This window comes from Oncorhynchus clarkii, chromosome 17 (genome assembly GCF_045791955.1).
Source record: "Oncorhynchus clarkii lewisi isolate Uvic-CL-2024 chromosome 17, UVic_Ocla_1.0, whole genome shotgun sequence".
Lineage (NCBI taxonomy): Eukaryota > Metazoa > Chordata > Actinopteri > Salmoniformes > Salmonidae > Oncorhynchus > Oncorhynchus clarkii.
Genome location: NC_092163.1, coordinates 1,186,548 through 1,214,313, shown reverse-complemented (window position 1 = coordinate 1,214,313; position 27,766 = coordinate 1,186,548). Strand labels below are relative to the sequence as shown.

At 45.0% G+C, this 27,766-nt stretch overlaps 1 protein-coding gene across 1 annotated transcript; it reads left to right on the top strand.

Moving 5' to 3' along the window:
• The first annotated feature begins 74 nt into the window (after positions 1 to 74).
• On the top strand, positions 75 to 26,978 carry LOC139370011 (ADP-ribosylation factor-binding protein GGA2-like). The gene is made up of 17 exons (XM_071109294.1): positions 75 to 440; positions 2,126 to 2,210; positions 5,277 to 5,352; positions 11,214 to 11,312; positions 13,802 to 13,925; positions 14,499 to 14,599; positions 14,805 to 14,885; positions 15,584 to 15,721; positions 15,870 to 15,951; positions 20,287 to 20,409; positions 21,053 to 21,307; positions 23,015 to 23,076; positions 23,357 to 23,478; positions 23,573 to 23,730; positions 24,078 to 24,247; positions 24,660 to 24,770; positions 26,278 to 26,978. The coding sequence occupies exons 1-17, from the start codon at positions 395 to 397 to the stop codon at positions 26,392 to 26,394; spliced, it is 1,950 nt and encodes a 649-aa protein (XP_070965395.1). The 5' UTR covers positions 75 to 394; the 3' UTR covers positions 26,395 to 26,978.
• The last annotated feature ends 788 nt before the right edge of the window (positions 26,979 to 27,766 follow it).

Genomic DNA, 27,766 nt, shown 5'->3' with positions numbered 1-27,766 from the left:
TGTATTACAGCTCAAACTCATAAACCGCCAAGGAAAAGTTGTGACATCTTTTCAAAAACCTGCTGTGGAAAAAAAATGTGTTTACGTTGCATAGCATAGTGACGTAGCTCAGCCGCGGAGAAGTTGTAATATAACTGGTATGCGACTCACATTCCAAATTACACCCTTTTCGTTTTATAGTGCACTATTTTTAACCGTAAGGATCTGGTTAAAGTGAGCGGACTAGGGTACCATTTGGAACGTCATAACTTCTGACTACGCACAACTCGAGTCACATGTCGCGGCTGTGAGCTGGTCTCTCTAGACGAGTTGACACTTCTTTCCGGCCGCAAAGAGGACGGTGTGAAGTTTTGAGAAGTCACCGAGTACCGGGGAGAAGGCGACAGCAAAGGCCATGGCGACCGGAGACAGTGGCGGAGAGAGCCTAGAGTCGTGGCTGAGTAAGTTAGATGACACGGGGAATTCGTTGTTTTTTTTCTTCAGAGAGTTTGTTTAATGTATTTCCTTTATGGTAGTGCGATTATATATTTTTGTCGTTTGACAATAACTTGTCTTGTGGTTCACATTTGGAAATGTTGCATCTTGAAGTTGTGCGTGACGGAAAGTCGAACCTTGCAGTGATGTCGCCAGTTTAATAAACAGGCTTTATGTCTCGTCATTTGTATGAGCGCTTGCAAATATGGCGAGCGATATTTTCATCTGCTGTAACTGTAGTCGAAACTGCCTTGTTGTCGCGCTGCATTGAAGTGGCGTTTTACATCTCATGTTTTCGTTGTAGCAAATTCCGCGGAGGGAATTACAGAATAAAACGTTACAAAGTTTGATTGTGAAGGGCATGTTTTATAATGTATTACCAATATGTTCATTTTTATACGCAACAAAATAGCTCTGAAAGAACAGGAAGTATGAGAAAGAAACATCTTATCAGCCAGTCATGCGCTCATCCAGATGTTTTTTTAAAATCTTCTCCTTTCCTCGACTAACCAACACCCAGTGGTGGAAAAAGTACCCAATTTCTCATACTTGAGTAAAAAGATACCATTATAGTCCAAGTGAAAGTCACCCAGTAAAATCCTACATGAGTAAAAGTATTTGTTTTTTTAAATATAAGTATCAAATGTAAATTCTAAAATATTCTTAAGTATCAAAAGTGAAAGTATAAATAATTTCAAATTCCTTATTTTAAAACAAACCAGACGGGACCATGTTTTAATATATATATATATATATATATATTTTTTTTTTTACAATTTACGGATAGCCAGGGACACGCTCCAACACTCAAGACATAATTTACAAACGAAGCATGTGTTTAGTGAGTCCACCAGATCAGAGCCAGTAGGGATGACCAGTGATGTTCTCTGGTAAAGACCCCCCAAAAACGTCTAAAGTAGTAGTACTTTAAAGTACACCACTGCCTACACCCACTACACGGCAGAGTGAACTTCCGGTTCTAGTTCAACGTTACAACATCGTCATTGTAGAATACACACTTGCAGGGACCTTCCTTTGATCAGAAGGACAAACGTTGTTTTTCTTCTTCTATATTTGGGTCACAGACCCATCTAATGCAAAACTAGACTGATTGATCTCTCTTTTCTCTCTCTCTTACTTTTCTTTCTCTCTCTCTTTTCTTTCTCTCTCTCTCTTTTCTTTCTCTCTCTCTCTTTTCTTTCTCTATCTCTCCTTTCTCTCTCTCTTACTTTTCTCTCTCTCTTTTCTTTCTCTCTCTCTCTTTTCTTTCTCTCCCTCTCTTTTCTTTCTCTCTCTCTCTCTTTTCTTTCTCTCTCTCTCTTTTCTCTCTTCTCTCTCTTTTCTCTCTCTTTTCTCTCTCTCTCTTTTCTCTCTCTCTCTCTTTCTTTCTCTCTCTCTTTTCTTTCTCTCTCTCTCTCTTTCTCTCTCTTTTCTCTTTCTCTCTCTTTTCTTTCTCTCTCTTTTCTTTCTCTTTTCTCACTCTCTCTTTTTTCTCTCTCTCTTTTCTCTCTCCTCTCTCTCTCTCTCTCTTTTCTCTCTCCTCTCTTTTCTCTCCCTCTCTCTTTTCTCTCTCTCTCTCTCTCTCTCTCTCTCTCTCTCTCTCTCTCTCTCTCTCTCTCTCTCTCTCTCTCTCTCTCTCTCTCTCTCTCAGACAAGGCCACAGACCCGTCTAACTCAGAAGACAGGTGGGACAGTATCCAGGGCTTCTATGACCAGGTCAACCAGGAGGCTGATGGGTGAGTAGACACTATGGCTGTCCCCCCCAGATTTCAGCTTATGACCAGGTCAACCAGGAGGCTGATGACCAGGACAACCTATTCTCTATATAGTGAACTACTGAGTACCATCTCTATATAGTGAACTACTGATGACCATCTCTATATAGTGAACTACTGATGACCAGGACAACCTATTCTCTATATAGTGAACTACTGATGACCATCTCTATATAGTGAACTACTGATGACCATCTCTATATAGTGAACTACTGATGACCAGAACAACCTATTCTCTATATAGTGAACTACTGATGACCATCTCTATATAGTGAACTACTGATGACCATCTCTATATAGTGAACTACTGATGACCATCTCTATATAGTGAACTACTGATGACCATCTCTATATAGTGAACTACTGATGACCATCTCTATATAGTGAACTACTGATGACCATCTCTATATAGTGAACTACTGATGACCAGGACAACCTATAGGACACTACTTAAGGGCTCTGGTCAAAAGTAGACCTAGTGCACTAACAGAAGGAACCCAAATAGTACCCTTCCCTGTATAGAGCACTAGGGCCCACTACTTTGGCCCCTGGTCCAAAGTAGTGCACTATATAGGGAATAGGGTACCGTGTGGGACGTAACCATGGACACAGCAGAGGCTAGACAAGATATTTCACATTTTAAAAACCAGCCCTTTTCTTTTTTTTACACAGATAAGAAATGTTTCTTTCCAATAACCACAAAGTTGTTTTCACATTAGTTTGTCATCTAGATTACACACTGTCATTCTGAGGAAACACTTGTGTGTTGTGTGGGACATCACTGAAAACCACTTCTCCCTTCTCTGTATTGTTATCAGCAAAATAAAGTGTTAGATTAATAAGCGTTGTCTCCCTGGAGACATAAAGAACCATTGTATAGGAGTAGACTACATGGATTCTAAATGCCCTCTGATTGTATAGCAGTAGGCTACAGGGATTCTAAATGCCCTCTGATTGTAGAGCAGTAGACTACATGGATTCTACATGCCCTCTGATTGTATAGCAGTAGGCTACAGGGATTCTAAATGCCCTCTGATTGTATAGCAGTAGACTACAGGGATTCTAAATGCCCTCTGATTGTATAGCAGTAGGCTACAGGGATTCTAAATGCCCTCTGATTGTAGAGCAGTAGGCTACAGGGATTCTAAATGCCCTCTGATTGTATAGCAGTAGGCTACAGGGATTCTAAATGCCCTCTGATTGTAGAGCAGTAGACTACAGGGATTCTAAATGCCCTCTGATTGTATAGCAGTAGGCTACAGGGATTCTAAATGCCCTCTGATTGTAGAGCAGTAGGCTACAGGGATTCTAAATGCCCTCTGATTGTATAGAAGTAGGCTACAGGGATTCTAAATGCCCTCTGATTGTATAGGAGTAGGCTACAGGGATTCTAAATGCCCTCTGATTGTATAGCAGTAGGCTACAGGGATTCTAAATGCCCTCTGATTGTAGAGCAGTAGGCTACAGGGATTCTAAATGCCCTCTGATTGTATAGCAGTAGGCTACAGGGATTCTAAATGCCCTCTGATTGTAGAGCAGTAGGCTACAGGGATTCTAAATGCCCTCTGATTGTATAGCAGTAGGCTACAGGGATTCTAAATGCCCTCTGATTGTAGAGCAGTAGGCTACAGGGATTCTAAATGCCCTCTGATTGTATAGCAGTAGACTACAGGGATTCTAAATGCCCTCTGATTGTATAGGAGTAGGCTACAGGGATTCTAAATGCCCTCTGATTGTATAGCAGTAGGCTACAGGGATTCTAAATGCCCTCTGATTGTAGAGCAGTAGGCTACAGGGATTCTAAATGCCCTCTGATTGTATAGCAGTAGGCTACAGGGATTCTAAATGCCCTCTGATTGTAGAGCAGTAGACTACAGGGATTCTAAATGCCCTCTGATTGTATAGCAGTAGGCTACAGGGATTCTAAATGCCCTCTGATTGTATAGCAGTAGGCTACAGGGATTCTAAATGCCCTCTGATTGTATAGCAGTAGGCTACAGGGATTCTAAATGCCCTCTGATTGTATAGCAGTAGGCTACAGGGATTCTAAATGCCCTCTGATTGTATAGCAGTAGACTACATGGATTCTAAATGCCCTCTGATTGTATAGGAGTAGACTACAGGGATTCTAAATGCCCTCTGATTGTAGAGCAGTAGGCTACAGGGATTATAAATGCCCTCTGATTGTATAGCAGTAGACTACAGGGATTCTAAATGCCCTCTGATTGTATAGGAGTAGACTACAGGGATTCTAAATGCCCTCTGATTGTATAGCAGTAGGCTACAGGGATTCTAAATGCCCTCTGATTGTATAGGAGTAGACTACAGGGATTCTAAATGCCCTCTGATTGTATAGCAGTAGGCTACAGGGATTCTAAATGCCCTCTGATTGTATAGCAGTAGGCTACAGGGATTCTAAATGCCCTCTGATTGTATAGCAGTAGGCTACAGGGATTCAAAATGCCCTCTGATTGTATAGCAGTAGGCTACAGGGATTCTAAATGCCCTCTGATTGTATAGCAGTAGACTACAGGGATTCTAAATGCCCTCTGATTGTATAGCAGTAGGCTACAGGGATTCAAAATGCCCTCTGATTGTATAGCAGTAGGCTACAGGGATTCTAAATGCCCTCTGATTGTATAGCAGTAGGCTACAGGGATTCTAAATGCCCTCTGATTGTATAGCAGTAGACTACAAGGATTCTAAATGCCCTCTGATTGTATAGCAGTAGGCTACAGGGATTATAAATGCCCTCTGGTTGTATAGCAGTAGACTACAGGGATTCTAAATGCCCTCTGATTGTATAGCAGTAGACTACAGGAATTCTAAATGCCTTCTGATTGTAGAGCAGTAGACTACAGGAATTCTAAATGCCCTCTGATTGTATAGCAGTAGACTACAGGGATTCTAAATGCCTTCTGATAGTTTTTTTTACCAGATATCTTTCATGTTGTATATAATGTAGTATTAGATAGTATTCGTTTTGAAAAACACTGCTAGTTTATAAATCTACTCTCCTATTCCCAGTCCTCAGGTTGCCACTCGTCTCCTGGCCCACAAGATCCAGTCTCCTCAGCAGAGAGAGGCTCTGCAGGCCCTCACAGTAAGATAACACACCATCATATTACTATACTATAGTAATAACTATACAATACTGTTGAAGATCCAGTCTCCTCAGCAGAGAGAGGCCCTTCAGGCCCTCACAGTAAGATAACACCCCATCATATTACTATACTATAGTAATAACTATACAATACTGTTGAAGATCCAGTCTCCTCAGCGGAGAGAGGCCCTTCAGCCCCTCACAGTAAGATAACACCCCATCATATTATTATACTATAGTAATAACTATATAATACTGTTGTAAAACCCCCCTCTACGTAACAGAAGATCCAGTCTCCTCAGCAGAGAGAGGCTCTGCAGGCCCTCACAGTAAGATAACACACCATCATATTATATACTATAGTAATAACTATACAATACTGTTGTAAAACCCCCCTCTACGTAACAGAAGATCCAGTCTCCTCAGCAGAGAGAGGCCCTTCAGGCCCTCACAGTAAGATAACACCCCATCATATTATTATACTATAGTAATAACTATACAATACTGTTGAAGATCCAGTCTCCTCAGCAGAGAGAGGCCCTTCAGCCCCTCACAGTAAGATAACATAGTAATAACTATACAATACTGTTGTAAAACCCCCCTCTACGTAACAGAAGATCCAGTCTCCTCAGCAGAGAGAGACCCTTCAGGCCCTCACAGTAAGATAACACACCATCATATTATTATACTATAGTAATAACTATACAATACTGTTGTAAAACCCCCCTCTACGTAACAGAAGATCCAGTCTCCTCAGCAGAGAGAGGCCCTTCAGCCCCTCACAGTAAGATAACACCCCATCATATTACTATACTATAGTAATAACTATACAATACTGTTGAAGATCCAGTCTCCTCAGCAGAGAGAGGCCCTTCAGCCCCTCACAGTAAGATAACACCCCATCATATTATTATACTATAGTAATAACTATACAATACTGTTGAAGATCCAGTCTCCTCAGCAGAGAGAGGCCCTTCAGCCCCTCACAGTAAGATAACACCCCATCATATTACTATACTATAGTAATAACTATACAATACTGTTGAAGATCCAGTCTCCTCAGCAGAGAGAGGCCCTTCAGCCCCTCACAGTAAGATAACACCCCATCATATTATTATACTATAGTAATAACTATACAATACTGTTGAAGATCCAGTCTCCTCAGCAGAGAGAGGCCCTTCAGGCCCTCACAGTAAGATAAGACACCATCATATTACTATACTATAGTAATAACTATATAATACTGTTGTAAAACCCCCCTCTACGTAACAGAAGATCCAGTCTCCTCAGCAGAGAGAGGCTCTGCAGGCCCTCACAGTAAGATAACACACCATCATATTATATACTATAGTAATAACTATACAATACTGTTGTAAAACCCCCCTCTACGTAACAGAAGATCCAGTCTCCTCAGCAGAGAGAGGCTCTGCAGGCCCTCACAGTAAGATAACACACCATCATATTATATACTATAGTAATAACTATACAATACTGTTGTAAAACCCCCCTCTACGTAACAGAAGATCCAGTCTCCTCAGCAGAGAGAGGCTCTGCAGCCCCTCACAGTAAGATAACACACCATCATATTACTATACTATAGTAATAACTATACAATACTGTTGAAGATCCAGTCTCCTCAGCAGAGAGAGGCCCTTCAGGCCCTCACAGTAAGATAACACCCCATCATATTACTATACTATAGTAATAACTATACAATACTGTTGAAGATCCAGTCTCCTCAGCAGAGAGAGGCCCTTCAGCCCCTCACAGTAAGATAACATAGTAATAACTATACAATACTGTTGAAGATCCAGTCTCCTCAGCAGAGAGAGGCCCTTCAGCCCCTCACAGTAAGATAACACCCCATCATATTATTATACTATAGTAATAACTATACAATACTGTTGTAAAACCCCCCTCTACGTAACAGAAGATCCAGTCTCCTCAGCAGAGAGAGGCCCTTCAGCCCCTCACAGTAAGATAACACCCCATCATATTATTATACTATAGTAATAACTATATAATACTGTTGTAAAACCCCCCTCTACGTAACAGAAGATCCAGTCTCCTCAGCAGAGAGAGGCCCTTCAGCCCCTCACAGTAAGATAACACCCCATCATATTATTATACTATAGTAATAACTATATAATACTGTTGAAGATCCAGTCTCCTCAGCAGAGAGAGGCCCTTCAGCCCCTCACAGTAAGATAACACCCCATCATATTATTATACTATAGTAATAACTATACAATACTGTTGTAAAACCCCCCTCTACGTAACAGAAGATCCAGTCTCCTCAGCAGAGAGAGGCCCTTCAGCCCCTCACAGTAAGATAACACCCCATCATATTATTATACTATAGTAATAACTATATAATACTGTTGTAAAACCCCCCTCTACGTAACAGAAGATCCAGTCTCCTCAGCGGAGAGAGGCCCTTCAGGCCCTCACAGTAAGATAACACCCCATCATATTATTATACTATAGTAATAACCATACAATACTGTTGAAGATCCAGTCTCCTCAGCAGAGAGAGGCCCTTCAGGCCCTCACAGTAAGATAACATAGTAATAACTATACAATACTGTTGAAGATCCAGTCTCCTCAGCAGAGAGAGGCCCTTCAGGCCCTCACAGTAAGATAACACACCATCATATTACTATACTATAGTAATAACTATACAATACTGTTGAAGATCCAGTCTCCTCAGCAGAGAGAGGCCCTTCAGGCCCTCACAGTAAGAGGTTGAAAGATATGAAGGAAATGCTTTGTGTGGCTTCTCTTGGTTCTTGTGGGTTCTGTCACGTGAAGGAGTGCCCAGGGTTTCACGCGGTGCTAGTTAGTGAAGCGAGAGAGAGAACTAGAACTAGAGTAAAGAGAGAGAGAGAGAACTAGAACTAGAGTAAAGAGAGAGAGAGAGAGATAACTGGAACTAGAGTAAAGAGAGAGAGAGAGAGAGTGAGAGAGAGAGAGAGAACTGGAACTAGAGTAAAGAGAGAGAACTAGAACTAGAGTAAAGAGAGAGAACTGGAACTAGAGTAAAGAGAGAGAACTAGAACTAGAGTAAAGAGAGAGAACTGGAACTAGAGTAAAGAGAGAGAGAGAGAGAGAGAGAGAGAGAGAGAGAACTGGAACTAGAGTAAAGAGAGAGAGAGAGAGAGAGAGAGAACTGGAACTAGAGTAAAGAGAGAGAGAACTGGAACTAGAGTAAAGAGAGAGAGAGAACTGGAACTAGAGTAAAGAGCGAGAGAGAACTGGAACTAGAGTAAAGAGAGAGAGAGAACTGGAACTAGAGTAAAGAGAGAGATAGAGAGAACTAGAGTAAAGAGAGAGAGAGAGAGAGAGAGAACTGGAACTAGAGTAAAGAGAGAGAGAGAGATTGTTAAAACACTGTATATATATATAATATGACATTTGTAATGACTTTACTGTTTTGAAACCTCTGTATGTGTAATGTTTACTGTTAATTTTTGTTGTTTTTCACTTTATATTTTCACTTTGTATGTTGTCTACCTCACTTGCTTTGGCAATGTTAACACATGTTTCCCATGCCAATAAAGCCCTTGAATTGAATTGAATTGAATTGAGAGAGAGAGAGAGAGAGAGAGAGAACTGGAACTAGAGGAGAGAGAGAGAGAGAGAACTGGAACTAGAGTAAAGAGAGAGAGAGAGAACTGGAACTAGAGTAAAGAGAGAGAGAACTGGAACTAGAGTAAAGAGAGAGAGAACTGGAACTAGAGTAAAGAGAGAGAACTGGAACTAGAGTAAATAGAGAGAGAGATAGAGAGAGAGGCTAATATGGTTTAAGAGGACATAATGAGGGTCAACAGTTCACCTGGCTGGTAACAGGCTTGAAGAACAGGGTTTAAACAAATGAATCGAGCCTGGAGAATGACATGAGTGCGACTTTTAATTTACTCACATGTAGCGCGGTAAGCAGTATGGTCACTGTTCAGTCTACACACTGTCTGGGGCTGTCTGTCAATGGATGTACCCTGTTCAGTCTACACACTGTCTGGGGCTGTCTGTCAATGGATGTACCCTGTTCAGTCTACACACTGTCTGGGGCTGTCTGTCAATGGATGTACCCTGTTCAGTCTACACACTGTCTGGGGCTGTCTGTCAATGGATGTACCCTGTTCAGTCTACACACTGTCTGGGGCTGTCTGTCAATGGATGCACCCTGTTCAGTCTACACACTGTCTGGGGCTGTCTGTCAATGGATGTACCCTGTTCAGTCTACACACTGTCTGGGGCTGTCTGTCAATGGATGCACCCTGTTCACTGACTACACAAAACATTAAGAACTCATTAGGAAACTCTTTCCATGACATAGACCAGGTCTGTCCAACCCTCTTCCTGGAGATCTGTAGGTTTTCAGTCCCTCTTCCTGGAGATCTGTAGGTTTTTAGTCCCTCTTCCTTGAGCTCTGTAGGTTTTTAGTCCCTCTTCCTGGAGATCTACTGTCCTGTAGGTTTTCAGTCCAACCCTCTTCCTGGAGATCTACTGTCCTGTAGGTTTTCAGTCCAACCCTCTTCCTGGAGATCTACTGTCCTGTAGGTTTTCAGTCCAACCCTCTTCCTGGAGATCTACTGTCCTGTAGGTTTTTAGTCCCTCTTCCTGGAGATCTACTGTCCTGTGGGTTTTCAGTCCAACCCTCTTCCTGGAGATCTACTGTCCTGTGGGTTTTCAGTCCAACCCTCTTCCTGGAGATCTACTGTCCTGTAGGTTTTCAGTCCAACCCTCTTCCTGGAGATCTACTGTCCTGTAGGTTTTTAGTCCCTCTTCCTGGAGATCTACTGTCCTGTAGGTTTTCAGTCCAACCCTCTTCCTGGAGATCTACTGTCCTGTGGGTTTTCAGTCCAACCCTCTTCCTGGAGATCTACTGTCCTGTAGGTTTTCAGTTCAACCCTCTTCCTGGAGATCTACTGTCCTGTAGGTTTTCAGTCCAACCCTCTTCCTGGAGATCTACTGTCCTGTAGATCTGGCTAATAGCAGTAATGCCAAATTCAATGTTTCTTCCTATACATTATATATATATATATATATCTTTGATACCTTAAGGGATCTTAAAATTCCAAATCAGATAACTAAGTGATCCTTGGTATGACCATCACAAAACAATTTCATGTGTCAGCATGTGGTGACACAGGGCAGTCCTTTGTTACGTACCAAATGCACCCTATTCCCTATATAGTGCACTACTTTAGACCAGAGCCCTATTCCCTATATAGTGCACTACTTTTGACCAGAGACCTATTCCCTATATAGTGCACTACTTTAGACCAGAGCCCTATTCCCTATATAGTACACTACTATAGACCAGAGCCCTATTCCCTATATAGTGCACTACTTTTGACCAGAGCCCTATTCCCTATATTGTACACTACTTTTGACCAGAGCCCTATTCCCTATATAGTGCACTACTTTTGACCAGAGCCCTATTCCCTATATAGTACACTACTTTTGACCAGAGCCCTATTCCCTATATAGTACACTACTATAGACCAGAGCCCTATTCCCTATATAGTGCACTACTTTTGACCAGAGCCCTATTCCCTATATAGTGCACTACTTTTGACCAGAGCCGGCAAAGGGTGACATTTGGGACCAAGGCAGTGTTGATGTTTAGGGCTGTGTGTGTGGGGTCATGTGATGCCTGTTGATGGTTAACTAAGGTTGTTGATTCTAAACTGTATTTCCTGTGCTGTGTCTGGGGTAAGATCCTAAAGGGATCTGTTCCACTAGTTTCATTCACTTCCATTCACTGGGAGGGAAAAGGTTTTCCATTTGGGCTCCTAGACAGTGTAGATACACTTCCTGTAGAACCTATAGAATTCTGACATCACTGTTTCCCACAGGTTCTAGAAGCCTGCATGAACAACTGTGGCAAGAGGTTCCACAGTGAGGCGGCAAAGTTCCGCTTCCTCAATGAACTCATCAAAGTCCTGTCTCCAAAGGTATGAATGACCCCAACGGTTTTGTAAGGAATGTGTCTGTGGTCATCCCAAATGGAAGCCTATTGGGAAGCCTATTAGGCTGGGTTACTGTAGAGCTCTGTGTGGTTTAGGCTGGGTTACTGTAGAGCTCTGTGTGGTTTAGGCTGGGTTACTGTAGACCTCTGTGTGGTTTAGGCTGGGTTACTGTAGAGCTCTGTGTGGTTTAGGCTGGGTTACTGTAGACCTCTGTGTGGTTTAGGCTGGGTTACTGTAGACCTCTGTGTGGTTTAGGCTGGGTTACTGTAGAGCTCTGTGTGGTTTAGGCTGGGTTACTGTAGAGCTCTGTGTGGTTTAGGCTGGGTTACTGTAGAGCTCTGGTTTAGGCTGGGTTACTGTAGAGCTATGTGTGGTTTAGGATGGGTTACTGTAGTGTAGGCTGGGTTACTGTAGAGCTCTGTGTGGTTTAGGCTGGGTTACTGTAGAGCTCTGTGTGGTTTAGGCTGGGTTACTGTAGAGCTCTGTGTGGTTTAGGCTGGGTTACTGTAGACCTCTGTGTGGTTTAGGCTGGGTTACTGTAGACCTCTGTGTGGTTTAGGCTGGGTTACTGTAGAGCTCTGTGTGGTTTAGGCTGGGTTACTGTAGACCTCTGTGTGGTTTAGGCTGGGTTACTGTAGACCTCTGTGTGGTTTAGGCTGGGTTACTGTAGAGCTCTGTGTGGTTTAGGCTGGGTTACTGTAGAGCTCTGGTTTAGGCTGGGTTACTGTAGAGCTATGTGTGGTTTAGGATGGGTTACTGTAGTGTAGGCTGGGTTACTGTAGAGCTCTGTGTGGTTTAGGCTGGGTTACTGTAGAGCTCTGGTTTAGGCTGGGTTACTGTAGAGCTATGTGTGGTTTAGGATGGGTTACTGTAGTGTAGGCTGGGTTACTGTAGAGCTCTGTGTGGTTTAGGCTGGGTTACTGTAGAGCTCTGTATGGTTTAGGCTGGGTTACTGTAGAGCTCTGTGTGGTTTAGGCTGGGTTACTGTAGAGCTCTGTGTGGTTTAGGCTGGGTTACTGTAGAGCTCTGTGTGGTTTAGGCTGGGTTACTGTAGACCTCTGTGTGGTTTAGGCTGGGTTACTGTAGACCTCTGTGTGGTTTAGGCTGGGTTACTGTAGAGCTCTGTGTGGTTTAGGCTGGGTTACTGTAGAGCTCTGGTTTAGGCTGGGTTACTGTAGAGCTATGTGTGGTTTAGGATGGGTTACTGTAGTGTAGGCTGGGTTACTGTAGAGCTCTGTGTGGTTTAGGCTGGGTTACTGTAGAGCTCTGGTTTAGGCTGGGTTACTGTAGAGCTATGTGTGGTTTAGGATGGGTTACTGTAGTGTAGGCTGGGTTACTGTAGAGCTCTGTGTGGTTTAGGCTGGGTTACTGTAGAGCTCTGTATGGTTTAGGCTGGGTTACTGTAGAGCTCTGTGTGGTTTAGGCTGGGTTACTGTAGAGCTCTGTGTGGTTTAGGCTGGGTTACTGTAGAGCTCTGTGTGGTTTAGGCTGGGTTACTGTAGAGCTCTGTGGTTTAGGCTGGGTTACTGTAGAGCTATGTGTGGTTTAGGCTGGGTTACTGTAGAGCTCTGTGTGGTTTAGGCTGGGTTACTGTAGTGCTCTGTGTGGTTTAGGCTGGGTTACTGTAGAGCTCTGTGTGGTTTAGGCTGGGTTACTGTAGAGCTCTGTGTGGTTTAGGCTGGGTTACTGTAGAGCTCTGTGGTTTAGGCTGGGTTACTGTAGAGCTCTGTGTGGTTTAGGCTGGGTTACTGTAGAGCTCTGTGTGGTTTAGGCTGGGTTACTGTAGAGCTCTGTGTGGTTTAGGCTGGGTTACTGTAGAGCTCTGGTTTAGGCTGGGTTACTGTAGAGCTATGTGTGGTTTAGGATGGGTTACTGTAGTTTAGGCTGGGTTACTGTAGAGCTCTGTGTGGTTTAGGCTGGGTTACTGTAGAGCTCTGTGTGGTTTAGGATGGGTTACTGTAGTTTAGGCTGGGTTACTGTAGTTTAGGCTGGGTTACTGTAGTTTAGGCTGGGTTACTGTAGTTTAGGCTGGGTTACTGTAGTTTAGGCTGGGTTACTGTAGTTTAGGCTGGGTTACTGTAGTTTAGGCTGGGTTACTGTAGTTTAGGCTGAGTTACTGTAGTTTAGGCTGGGTTACTGTAGAGCTCTGTGTGACTGCTGCTGAAGTATAAATAGCTTTAGAAAACACATGTGATTGATTGATTGATCTGCAGTTCCTGGGTCAGTGGCGTGGTGCGGAGGTGAAGCTGAAACTGTGTGTGTGTGTGTGTGTGTGTGTGTGTGTGTGTGTGTGTGTGTGTGTGTGTGTGTGTGTGTGTGTGTGTGTGTGTGTGTGTGTGTGTGTGTGTGTGTGTGTGTGTGTGTGTGTGTGTGTGTGTGTGTGTGTGTGTCGGAAAAGATCACGTCGTTATTTGAAGTGGTAGTTGAGTGTAGCTGTTATGTTGGCTGACGTGTGTGTGTGTGTGTGTTAACAGTTCCTGGGTCAGTGGAGTGGTGCGGAGGTGAAGCTGAGGGTGACGGAGGTTCTGTACAGCTGGACTTTGTGGCTCAAAGAAGAACCCAAGATTCAGGAGGCCTACCGCATGCTGAAGAAACAAGGTCCATTACAACACCTCAGAGCCTCAGAACCGCTACTCAGAACCGCTATACCTCAGAACTCTAGCACCTTAGAACCAGGAGGCCTATCACTCAGGAAACGAGGTCTGTTACCGCTCAGAACCATTATACCTTAGAACCAGGAGGCCTATCGCTCAGGAAACAAGGTCTGTTACCGCTCAGAACCATTACACTTTAGAACCAGGAGGCCTATCTCTCAGGAAACAAGGTCTGTTACCGCTCAGAACCATTATACCTTAGAACCAGGAGGCCTATCACTCAGGAAACGAGGTCTGTTACCGCTCAGAACCATTACACCTTAGAACCAGGAGACCTATCACTCAGGAAACGAGGTCTGTTACCGCTCAGAACCATTATACCGCAGAACTCTAGCACCCTAGAACTGTTACAGCTTAGTTACAGGAGGCCCAGCGCATGTTTAAAAAAAACAAGGTCCATTATGATACAGAACCGTTACAACATGTGGGCCCAGGTCAAAGGTCGGGCTCTGTAAAGAGAATCAGGTGGCGGTTTGGGGAAACAACCACTCATTGTCTCTCCGTGTCTGTTCTTCAGGCCTTGTGAAGAAGGACCCTAAACTCCCAGACACCATTGTGATGCCCCCTCCCTCACAGAGAGCTGAGGACTCTGTGTTCAACCAGGAGGACAAGGCCAAGGTGTGTGTGTGTGCGTGTGCGTGTGTGTGTGTGCGTGCGTGTGTGTGTGTGTGCGTGTGTGTGTGTGTGCCTTTTTTAGTTGATCTTCTTGTCCTATCTCTCTTAATGTGTGTGTGTGTGTGTGTGTGTGTGTGTGTGTGTGTGTGTGTGTGTGTGTGTGTGTGTGTGTGTGTGTGTGTGTGTGTGTGTGTGTGTGTGTTTCCAGTTGTTAGCCACACTCCTGAAGAGCAGTAGTCCTGAAGATCTGCAGACAGCCAACAGACTGATCAAGAACACCATCAAAGAAGTGAGACCGTGTGCATGTTGGTGCGTGTGCATGTTGGTGCGTGTGCATGTTGGTGCGTGTGCATGTTGGTGCGTGTGCGTGTGCATGTTGGTGCGTGTGCATGTTGGTGCGTGTGCATGTTGGTGCGTGTGCATGTTGGTGCGTGTGCATGTTGGTGCGTGTGCATGTTGGTGCGTGTGCATGTTGGTGCGTGTGCATGTTGGTGCGTGTGCATGTTGGTGCGTGTGCATGTTGGTGCGTGTGCATGTTGGTGCGTGTGCATGTTGGTGCTTGTGCATGTTGGTGCGTGTGCATGTTGGTGCGTGTGCATGTTGGTGCGTGTGCATGTTGGTGCGTGTGCATGTTGGTGCGTGTGCATGTTGGTGCGTGTGCATGTTGGTGCGTGTGCATGTTGGTGCGTGTGCATGTTGGTGCGTGTGCATGTTGGTGCTTGTGCATGTTGGTGCGTGTGCATGTTGGTGCGTGTGCATGTTGGTGCGTGTGCATGTTGGTGCTTGTGCATGTTGGTGCTTGTGCATGTTGGTGCGTGTGCATGTTGGTGTGTGTGCATGTTGGTGCGTGTGCATGTTGGTGCGTGTGCATGTTGGTGTGTGTGCATGTTAGTGCGTGTGCATGTTGGTGTGTGTGTGTGTGCGTCTCTGTCTGTCTGTCTGTGTGTGTGTGTTGGTGATGGTTGACTGCTGTATTGTTGTCTGTAGGAGCAGCAGAAAGCAGAGCTTGTATCTAGACGTGTCTCTACCCTGGAGGAGGTCGCTAGCAGAACCAGACAGCTGAGAGAGTTACTACAGCAACACGGTCTCACTGGGCCCTCCACACACCACACTGACCACCTGAAGGTATGGGGCTGTTTCTCTCTGTGCGTCTACTAAACAGATACCGTGTGTGTGTGTGTGTGTGTGTGTGTGTGTGTACACTAAACAGATACCGTGTGTGCTGTACACAGACGGTACTAACACATGACTGTGTATCCTGTCCTTCCTGTAGGCCCTCTACGAGAGCTGTGATAGGCTCAGACCCAACCTTTTCCGATTGGCCAGCGACACTGTCGACGATGACGAAGCTTTAGGTAATTTATCTACGATTATTATTTAGTCTCTATGTATCCAGATCTACGTTTATTATTTCGTCTCTATGTATCCAGATCTACGTTGGTCATTTAGTCTCTATGTATCCAGATCTACGTTGATCATTTAGTCTCTATGTATCCAGATCTACGTTGGTCATTTAGTCTCTATGTATCCAGATCTACGTTGATCATTTAGTCTCTATGTATCCAGATCTACGTTGGTCATTTAGTCTCTATGTATCCAGATCTACGTTGATCATTTAGTCTCTATGTATCCAGATCTACGTTGGTCATTTAGTCTCTATGTATCCAGATCTACGTTGATCATTTAGTCTCTATGTATCCAGATCTACGTTGATAATTTAGTCTCTATGTATCCAGATCTACGTTGGTCATTTAGTCTCTATGTATCCAGATCTACGTTGGTCATTTAGTCTCTATGTATCCAGATCTACGTTGGTCATTTAGTCTCTATGTATCCAGATCTACGTTGATCATTTAGTCTCTATGTATCCAGATCTACGTTGATCATTTAGTCTCTATGTATCCAGATCTACGTTGATCATTTAGTCTCTATGTATCCGGATCTACGTTGATCATTTAGTCTCTATGTATCCAGATCTACGTTGGTCATTTAGTCTCTATGTATCCAGATCTACGTTGATCATTTAGTCTCTATGTATCCAGATCTACGTTGATCATTTAGTCTCTATGTATCCAGATCTACGTTGATCATTTAGTCTCTATGTATCCAGATCATCTGGGATCTATTCACACAACTGAACGTGTCATATTAGCAAAGATGATTCCTCAGTAAAACTCTGAATCAATAATCACCATTACTATTCTGAGTGCCGGAGCGTTCTGTCTTATCAATCAATTGGTCAGAGATATTTTATAAAGACATTTTTACATCAGCAGTTGTCACAAAGTTCTTCACAGATATACTGCCGTGAAACCCCAAAGAGTAAGCAATGCTGTAGCATGGAAAAACTCCCTAGAAAGGCAAGAACCTAGGAAGAAACCTAGAGAGGAACCAGGCTCTGGGGGGTGGCCAGTCTTCTGGCTGTACCAGGTAGAGAGGAACCAGGCTCTGGGGGGTGGCCAGTCTTCTGGCTGTACAAGGTAGAGAGGAACAGGCTCTGGGGGGTAGCCAGTCTTCTGGCTGTACCAGGTAGAGGGGAACAGGCTCTGGGGGGTGGCCAGTCTTCTGGCTGTACCGGGTGAAGATTTAATATGTTTTAGTCCTTCTCTTCACGTCTAACTGCTAGCTGGGTTACTGACCCAATGCTCTAACTGCTAGCTAGGCTACTGACCCAATGCTCTAACTGCTAGCTGGGTTACTGACCCAATGCTCTAACTGCTAGCTGGGTTACTGACCCAATGCTCTAACTGCTAGCTAGGCTACTGACCCAATGCTCTAACTGCTAGCTGGGTTACTGACCCAATGCTCTAACTGCTAGCTGGGTTACTGACCCAATGCTCTAACTGCTAGCTAGGCTACTGACCCAATGCTCTAACTGCTAGCTGGGTTACTGACCCAATGCTCTAACTGCTAGCTAGGCTACTGACCCAATTCTCTAACTGCTAGCTGGGTTACTGACCCAATGCTCTAACTGCTAGCTAGGCTACTGACCCAATGCTCTAACTGCTAGCTGGGTTACTGACCCAATGCTCTAACTGCTAGCTAGGTTACTGACCCAATGCTCTAACTGCTAGCTAGGCTACCTGCTGGTTACTGACCCAATGCTCTAACTGCTAGCTAGGCTACTGACCCAATGCTCTAACTGCTAGCTAGGCTACTGACCCAATGCTCTAACTGCTAGCTAGACTACTGACCCAATGCTCTAACTGCTAGCTGGGTTACTGACCCAATGCTCTAACTGCTAGCTGGGCTACTGACCCAATGCTCTAACTGCTAGCTAGGCTACTGACCCAATGCTCTAACTGCTAGCTAGACTACTGACCCAATGCTCTAACTGCTAGCTAGGCTACTGACCCAATGCTCTAACTGCTAGCTAGACTACTGACCCAATGCTCTAACTGCTAGCCAGACTACTGACCCAATGCTCTAACTGCTAGCTAGGTTACTGGCCCAATGCTCTAACTGCTAGCTAGACTACTGGCCCAATGCTCTAACTGCTAGCCAGACTACTGACCCAATGCTCTAACTGCTAGCTAGACTACTGACCCAATGCTCTAACTGCTAGCTAGACTACTGACCCAATGCTCTACCTGCTAGCTAGACTACTGACCCAATTCTCTACCTGCTAGCTAGACTACTGACCCAATTCTCCACCTGCTAGCTAGGTTACACACCCAATGCTCTAACTGCTAGCTAGACTACTGACCCAATGCTCTAACTGCTAGCTAGGTTACTGACCCAATGCTCTAACTGCTAGCTAGACTACTGACCCAATGCTCTAACTGCTAGCCAGACTACTGACCCAATGCTCTAACTGCTAGCTAGACTACTGACCCAATGCTCTACCTGCTAGCTAGACTACTGACCCAATGCTCTACCTGCTAGCTAGGTTACACACCCAATGCTCTAACTGCTAGCTAGACTACTGACCCAATGCTCTAACTGCTAGCCAGACTACTGACCCAATGCTCTAACTGCTAGCTAGGTTACTGTCCCAATGCTCTACCTGCTAGCTAGACTACCTGCTGGTTACTGACCCAATGCTCTAACTGCTAGCTAGACTACAGACCCAATGCTCTAACTGCTAGCTAGACTACTGACCCAATGCTCTAACTGCTAGCTAGACTACCTGCTGGTTACTGACCCAATGCTCTAACTGCTAGCTAGGTTACTGACCCAATGCTCTAACTGCTAGCTAGACTACTGACCCAATGCTCTAACTGCTAGCTAGACTACTGACCCAATGCTCTAACTGCTAGCTAGACTACTGACCCAATGCTCTAACTGCTAGCTAGGCTACTGACCCAATGCTCTACCTGCTAGCTAGACTACTGACCCAATGCTCTACCTGCTAGCTAGGTTACACACCCAATGCTCTAACTGCTAGCTAGACTACTGACCCAATGCTCTAACTGCTAGCTAGGTTACTGACCCAATGCTCTAACTGCTAGCTAGACTACCTGCTGGTTACTGACCCAATGCTCTAACTGCTAGCTAGACTACAGACCCAATGCTCTAACTGCTAGCTAGACTACTGACCCAATGCTCTAACTGCTAGCTAGACTACCTGCTGGTTACTGACCCAATGCTCTAACTGCTAGCTAGGTTACTGACCCAATGCTCTAACTGCTAGCTAGACTACTGACCCAATGCTCTAACTGCTAGCTAGACTACTGACCCAATGCTCTAACTGCTAGCTAGGCTACTGACCCAATGCTCTAACTGCTAGCTAGGCTACCTGCTGGTTACTGACCCAATGCTCTAACTGCTAGCTAGGCTACTGACCCAATGCTCTAACTGCTAGCTAGGCTACTTACCCAATGCTCTAACTGCTAGCTAGGCTACCTGCTGGTTACTGACCCAATGCTCTAACTGCTAGCTAGGCTACCTGCTGGTTACTGACCCAATGCTCTAACTGCTAGCTAGGCTACCTGCTGGTTACTGACCCAATGCTCTAACTGCTAGCTAGGCTACCTGCTGGTTACTGACCCAATGCTCTAACTGCTAGCTAGGCTACCTGCTGGTTACTGACCCAATGCTCTAACTGCTAGCTAGGCTACCTGCTGGTTACTGACCCAATGCTCTAACTGCTAGCTAGGCTACCTGCTGGTTACTGACCCAATGCTCTAACTGCTAGCTAGGCTACCTGCTGGTTACTGACCCAATGCTCTAACTGCTAGCTAGGCTACCTGCTGGTTACTGACCCAATGCTCTAACTGCTAGCTAGGCTACCTGCTGGTTACTGACCCAATGCTCTAACTGCTAGCTAGGCTACCTGCTGGTTACTGACCCAATGCTCTAACTGCTAGCTAGGCTACCTGCTGGTTACTGACCCAATGCTCTAACTGCTAGCTAGGCTACCTGCTGGTTACTGACCCAATGCTCTAACTGCTAGCTAGGCTACCTGCTGGTTACTGACCCAATGCTCTAACTGCTAGCTAGGCTACCTGCTGGTTACTGACCCAATGCTCTAACTGCTAGCTAGGCTACCTGCTGGTTACTGACCCAATGCTCTAACTGCTAGCTAGGCTACCTGCTGGTTACTGACCCAATGCTCTAACTGCTAGCTAGGCTACCTGCTGGTTACTGACCCAATGCTCTAACTGCTAGCTAGTTTACCTGCTGCCCTATTTATTGTATTTTATGTTCTGTTCATTCTTGTCTTTCATGTTGTGTTCCTTCCATTCCAGCTCAGATCCTGCGGGCCAATGATGAGCTGACCCTGGTGGTCAACATGTATAAAGACATGATGGGGGGGAGAGAGAGCAACAGGATGAGAGGAGGAGGTGGTGGAGAGCGCTCCATAAACAACGGTACATCTGTCTAGCTCCTCTCTACACCACTCATACATTGTGGTTTTTGTCTGTCAAGGTCTACTAACAGGGTGTGTTGTCTTGCGTTTGTTCCTCCCCCCTCCAAGGTTTTCCATTAGGCAGAGAACCTTGTGTGTGTTGTAGTGGAGTTTCAGTCTGAATGTCTCTGTGTTGTCATGTCAGTGGAGTGTTGTCTCTATCCCTAGGACAGAGTACCTACCTGTGTTTTCTACTGTTCTGTGTTCTGTTCTAGTGTTGTTTCTATCCCTAGGACAGAGAACCTACCTGTGTGTTCTAGTGTTCTGTGTTCTGTTCTAGTGTTACCTAGTGGTTAGAGCGTTGGACTAGTAACCGGAAGGTTGCGAGTTCAAACCCCCGAGCTGACAAGGTACAAATCTGTCGTTCTGCCCCTGAACAGGCAGTTAACCCACTGTTCCCAGGCCGTCATTGAAAATAAGAATTTGTTCTTAACTGACTTGCCTGGTTAAATAAAGGTAAAATAAAAAAAATAGAAATAAAAAGGACAGAGTACCTACCTGTGTGTTCTAGTGTTCTGTGTTCTGTTGTAGTGTGACATCATAGAGGACGTGTTGTTTCAGTGTGAATCTCAGTGGTTGTATTTTCATATAGTCTCCATCCCCAGGTCCCAGCAGCCCCAGAGAGATAAAGAGTTACCATCTAATAGACCTGTCAGCCCTGGACTCTCCACAGACACATAGACCACCTTCTAAAGACATGTCTTCCTCCGTCTCACCTCCCCACCACGTCTCCTCCTTCCTGTCCTCCTCCTCTACCCCCCAGCCTCGGCTTGGCACCCCTCCTCCCTCCTCTTCCTCTCCTCCCTCCCGTCAACGGCTCAACAGTACTCCCCTATCTCTAATCGATCTGGACGCGACAGGTTCGTACAGGTTCTGTTTCTGCTGTGATGTCTTTATGATCCAGATGTGTTGTGAAACAGTATTCTCTTCCTGTATCTGGACTGTAGTGGTGTTCATGATGAGGTTCTGTGTCTAATGTTAACAGGGATACGGTGGGGCAAAAAAGTATTTAGTCAGCCACCAATTGTGCAAGTTCTCCCACTTAAAAAGATGAGAGAGGCCTGTAGTTTTCATCATAGGTACACTTCAACTATGACAGGCAAAATGAGAAAAAAAATCCAGAAAATCACATTTTTTATTATGGTGGAAAAAAGTATTTGGTCACCTTCAAACAAGCAATATTTCTGGCTCTCACAAACCTTTAACTTCTTCTTTAAGAGGCTCCTCTGTCCTCCACTCGTTACCTGTATTAATGGCACCTGTTTGAAGTTGTTATCAGTATAAAGACACCTGTCCACAACCTCAAACAGTCACACTCCAAACTCCACTATGGCCAAGACCAAAGAGCTGTCAAAGGACACCAGAAACAAAATTGTAGACCTGCACCAGGCTGGGAAGACTGAATCTGCAATAGGTAAGCAGCTTGGTTTGAAGAAATCAACTGTGGGAGCAATTATTAGGAAATGGAAGACATACAAGACCACTGATAATATCCCTCGATCTGGGGCGCCACGCAAGAGCTCACCCCCGTGGGGTCAAAATTATCACAAGAACGGTGAGCAAAAATCCCAGAACCACACGGGGGGACCTAGTGAATGACCTGCAGAGAGCTGGGACCAAAGTAACAAAGCCTACCATCAGTAACACACTACGCTGCCAGGGACTCAAATCCTGCAGTGCCAGACGTGTCCCCCTGCTTAAGCCAGTACATGTCCAGGCCCGTCTGAAGTTTGCTAGAGAGCATTTGGATGATCCAGAAGAAGATTGGGAGAATGTCATATGGTCAGATGAAAAAACTCAACTCGCCGTGTTTGGAGGACAAAGAATGCTGAGTTGCATCCAAAGAACACCATACCTACTGTGAAGCATGGGGGTGGAAACATCATGCTTTGGGGCTGTTTTTCTGCAAAGGGACCAGGACGACTGATCCTTGTAAAGGAAAGAATGAATGGGGCCATGTATCGTGAGATTTTGAGTGAAAACCTCCTTCCATCAGCAAGGGCATTGAAGATGAAACGTGTCTGGGTCTTTCAGCATGACAATGATCCCAAACACACCACGCGGGCAACGAAGGAGTGGCTTCGTAAGAAGCATTTCAAGGTCCTGGAGTGGCCTAGCCAGTCTCCAGATCTCAACCCCATAGAAAATCTTTGGAGGGAGTTGAAAGTCCGTGTTGCCCAGCAACAGCCCCAAAACATCACTGCTCTAGAGGAGATCTGCATGGAGGAATGAGCCAAAATACCAGCAACAGTGTGTGAAAACCTTGTGAAGACTTACAGAAAACGTTTGACCTCTGTCATTGCCAACAAAGGGTATATAACAAAGTATTGAGATAAACTTTTGTTATTGACCAAATACTTATTTTCCACCATAATTTGCAAATAAATTCATTAAAAATCCTACAATGTGATTTTCTGGATTTATTTTTCTAATTTTGTCTGTCATAGTTGAAGTGTACCTATGATGAAAATTACAGGCCTCTCTCATCTTTTTAAGTGGGAGAACTTGCACAATTGGTGGCTGACTAAATACTTTTTTGCCCCACTGTACGTGTGTTCTTTATTCAGGGCTGGATAAACCAGCATCGTCTCAAAGCCAGAGCAGCACGTACTACCATGAACTCCTCCAGGTACCAGTTACCTCTGGGTGCGCCCTAAATGGCTCCCTATTCCCTACATAGTGCACTACTTTTGACCAGAATGGCTCACTATTCCCTACATAGTGCACTAGATTTGACCAGAATGGCTCCCTATTCCCTACATAGTACACTAGATTTGACCAGAATGGCACCCTATTCCCTACATAGTGCACTACTTTTGACCAGGGCCCATGGGGTTCACAACAACACCAGATCATATTTACACTGATTTGTTCCTCTTCAACACAGATGCCTATTCTTCTTATTTCAGATGAGAGGAGGAGAGGAGAACACAGGGAGAGACCATTCCCTGACCACGTGGGGGTGTGGAGGGAGAGACCACCCACTGGTGGCCCGGGGTTGCGGCAGTGGCTCGTCAAATGGAACAGACTGGTGAGGGATGGATTGATGGATGGATGGATGGATTGAGAAAGAGAGCGAGAGACATAGTTACCGTGACGATTCAATCTCTTCTTCTTCCTATCAGGGCGTGCCTTCAGAATCGTCCAATTGTGATGTCAGGATCACCATCAAACTCACAGAGTCAGCCAATGACCGAGTCAGGATCTCCAGTGAAATCAGAAAGTTTCAATCTCCCAGAATCCTTAGCAGAGATCCACGTCCCACTGGAATCCATTAAACCAAGTAAGGTTGAGTCCTAAAATGGCACCCTATTCCCTATAGAGTGCACTGTTTTTTGGAACACAGCCCTAGTTTTTGTCCTTTTCTTAAGATCTTTTAAACTCAGCCCTATTCTGTGTATTACTATGTCCCAAATTGCATCCTAATTCCTTTATAGTACAGTTCTCTTGACCAGAGCCCTATGGGTGCACTATATAAGGAGCCATTTTGGATGCACACTAGGAGTTAGTGTTGTCACTACAGTTGTCTGTAGTCGTTCATGTTAATGGAGACCTCTGGTCTTTCTATTTCAAGTCATCTGTTCTCTGTTGGCACGTCTGAGGTGTTAATTTCCTGAATGTCTCCGATAGGTCGATTGGAGCCAATCACAGTGTACGACCAGAATGGCGTCCATGTTTCCCTCCATTTTGCCAAAGACCCGCCCCCAGGACACCCTAACGTTGCTGTGGTTATCGTCTCCACGGTGAACACCTCCGCACTTCCTGTTAAAGACATCCTGTTTCAGGCTGCCGTTCCCAAGGTAACAGACAAACGCCCAAATATGGACAAGACATTTTTAAACCCCTACATTTTCTAACTTTAAACAATCTCTCTCCTTGTCTAATGAATCCTTTGTTTCCATCAATAACTGGTTGACTGATTGAATGACTGACTGTCAGGGTTCCCACGGGTCCTTGAATTTGAGGGAATTGGGCCTGGAAAGTCCTTGAATTTGAGGGAATTGGGCCTGGAAAGTCCTTGAAAAGTCCTTGAATTTGATGTTTAATTAAGAAGGTGTGGGAACCCTGGACTGATTGATTTGATGGACTGATTGATTCATTGATTGAGTCATTGATCTTACTGAATGACTGTCTGGTTGACTGAATGACTGGCTGACTGAATCACTGGCTGGCTGACTGGCTAGCCGACTGATCTCCCTGTCTGTCCTCCAGACCATGACAGTGAAGCTCCAGCCGTCTTCAGGGAATGACCTCCCCTCCTACAACCCTCTGCTGCCCCCTGCTGCCATCTCACAGATACTGCTCCTCTCCAACCCACACAGGGTGAGTCTACTGCTCAACCTGACACACTGGAAACACCTTGTTTTGTTATCGTCAGACCTGTGACTTGGCCGGCATTCATTCATAAGGCTCATCATCAACAAGTGAACTTCATTGTCAACCATGTGTCTTTTAAAGGCAGTCTCCCTGACGTTCGTATTGAGGGTAAAAGCTGTGGATGCTATCTCAAGAGTTTATTAACTGTTAATGTCAAGTGCCGTGGCTTGTTGACAATGTGCCTTTGATGGAATGGTGGTGATTTGTCTGTTATCTCCCTCCCAACGTCAGGTGTGTTTGATTAGAATGGTGATGGTTTGTGTGTTATCTCCCTCCCAGCGTCAGGTGTGTTTGATTAGAATGGTGATGGTTTGTGTGTTATCTCCCTCCCAACGTCAGGTGTGTTTGATTAGAATGGTGATGGTTTGTGTGTTATCTCCCTCCCAACGTCAGGTGTGTTTGATTAGAATGGTGATGGTTTGTGTGTTATCTCCCTCTAGCGTCAGGTGTGTTTGATTAGAATGGTGATGGTTTGTGTGTTATCTCCCTCCCAACGTCAGGTGTGTTTGATTAGAATGGTGATGGTTTGTGTGTTATCTCCCTCCCAGCGTCAGGTGTGTTTGATTAGAATGGTGATGGTTTGTGTGTTATCTCCCTCTAGCGTTAGGTGTGTTTGATTAGAATGGTGATGGTTTGTGTGTTATCTCCCTCCCAGCGTTAGGTGTGTTTGATTAGAATGGTGATGGTTTGTGTGTTATCTCCCGCCAGCGTCTGTTATCTCCCTCCCAGCGTCAGGTGTGTTTGATTAGAATGGTGATGGTTTGTGTGTTATCTCCCTCCCAACGTCAGGTGTGTTTGATTAGAATGGTGATGGTTTGTGTGTTATCTCCCTCCCAACGTCAGGTGTGTTTGATTAGAATGGTGATGGTTTGTGTGTTATCTCCCTCCCAGCGTCAGGTGTGTTTGATTAGAATGGTGATGGTTTGTGTGTTATCTCCCTCCCAACGTAAGGTGTGTTTGATTAGAATGGTGATGGTTTGTGTGTTATCTCCCGCCAGCGTCTGTTAGCTCCCTCCCAGCGTCAGGTGTGTTTGATTAGAATGGTGATGGTTTGTGTGTTATCTCCCTCCCAGCGTCAGGTGTGTTTGATTAGAATGGTGATGGTTTGTGTGTTATCTCCCTCCAGCGTCTGTTATCTCCCTCCAGCGTCTGTTATCTCCCTCTAGCGTCAGTGTGTTTGATAGAATAGTGATGGTTTGTGTGTTATCTCCCTCCAGCGTCTGTTATCTCCCTCCCAGCGTCAGGTGTGTTTGATTAGAATGGTGATGGTTTGTGTGTTATCTCCCTCCAGCGTCTGTTATCTCCCTCCAGCGTCTGTTATCTCCCTCTAGCGTCAGTGTGTTTGATAGAATAGTGATGGTTTGTGTGTTATCTCCCTCCAGCGTCTGTTATCTCCCTCTAGCGTCAGTGTGTTTGATAGAATGGTGATGGTTTGTGTGTTATCTCCCTCCAGCGTAAGGTACGTCTGCGCTACAAGCTGACCCTGGTCCACGGTGATGGAGAGCAGAGCCTCAGTGAGATGGGAGAGGTGGAGGACTTCCCTGACTGGGTCTCCTGGATGGGCCTCTGATCTGAGAGAACCCTGCATTGAATTCTAGAACCTGACAGAGAGAGAGACATTCTAGAACCTGAGAGAGAGAGACATTCTAGAACCTGACAGATAAATATTCTGGTACCTGATAGAGAAAGGTTCTGCAGCATAATGTGGAACCCTCTGCGATTGCTGCCTTGACCGCCATGATGTCATGTAGTTGGTCATGTAATCTGTGATGCGTGTGTATTTACTTTTGATATGCGGTCATCCTTGGAGGTTCTTAAAAACTGATATTTATTTAGTATTTGAAGTAGGCTCTGGGAGACCACTCTAGTGTTAGGTGTGGGTGTGTCCATTTGTGTGTTCTTGTGTTTGTCTGATTGACCCGGCTTTGTCAACTCGGTGCCAAATGACCCACCTGGGTTACGTTTCTCCACCTTTTTATACCAAACTAGACCAGGTGAACCAGGTGCCTCTGCTACTGACCTGTTGTTCACCTGGCTCCTGTGTGAGTTGCTTGTTGTGTTTTTGTTCATCGTCTGATTGATTGATTGATGCCTCAGATACGACACTCTGAAATCTGTGATCAATAAAACATAGAATGCTGTTCTTATCTGGAAGTCTTCTGTGGTCATTCAGGATTAGAACCTGTAACCTTCTGGTCCCTATCCCAGTGCCTAGTCCACAAGATTAGAACCTGTAACCTTCTGGTCCCTATCCCAGTGCCTAGTCCACAAGATTAGAACCTGCAACCTTCTGGTCCCTATCCCAGTTCCTAGTCCACAAGATTAGAACCTGTAACCTTCTGGTCCCTATCCCAGTTCCTAGTCCACTGCACTAGCAGGGGGGAAAGCACCCGTCAATGACTCATTTAGAACGTCAGTAGATTAAAAAGGTGATTAGTTAAAGTTGGAAAAACAAAAGTGACAACTGGGATTCAAACTGTCAACCTTATGGGTCACAACCCTTCAAACTGTCAACCGTATGGGTCACAACCCTTCAAACTGTCAACCGTATGGGTCACAACCCTTCAAACTGTCAACCTTATGGGTCACAACCCTTCAAACTGTCAACCTTATGGGTCACAACCCTTCAAACTGTCAACCTTATGGGTCACAACCCTTCAAACTGTCAACCGTATGGGTCACAACCCTTCAAACTGTCAACCTTATGGGTCACAACCCTTCAAACTGTCAACCTTACGGGTCACAACCCTTCAAACTGTCAACCTTACGGGTCACAACCCTTCAAACTGTCAACCTTATGGGTCACAACCCTTCAAACTGTCAACCTTACGGTCACAACCCTTCAAACTGTCAACCTTATGGGTCACAACCCTTCAAACTGTCAACCTTATGGGTCACAACCCTTCAAACTGTCAACCTTATGGGTCACAACCCTTCAAACT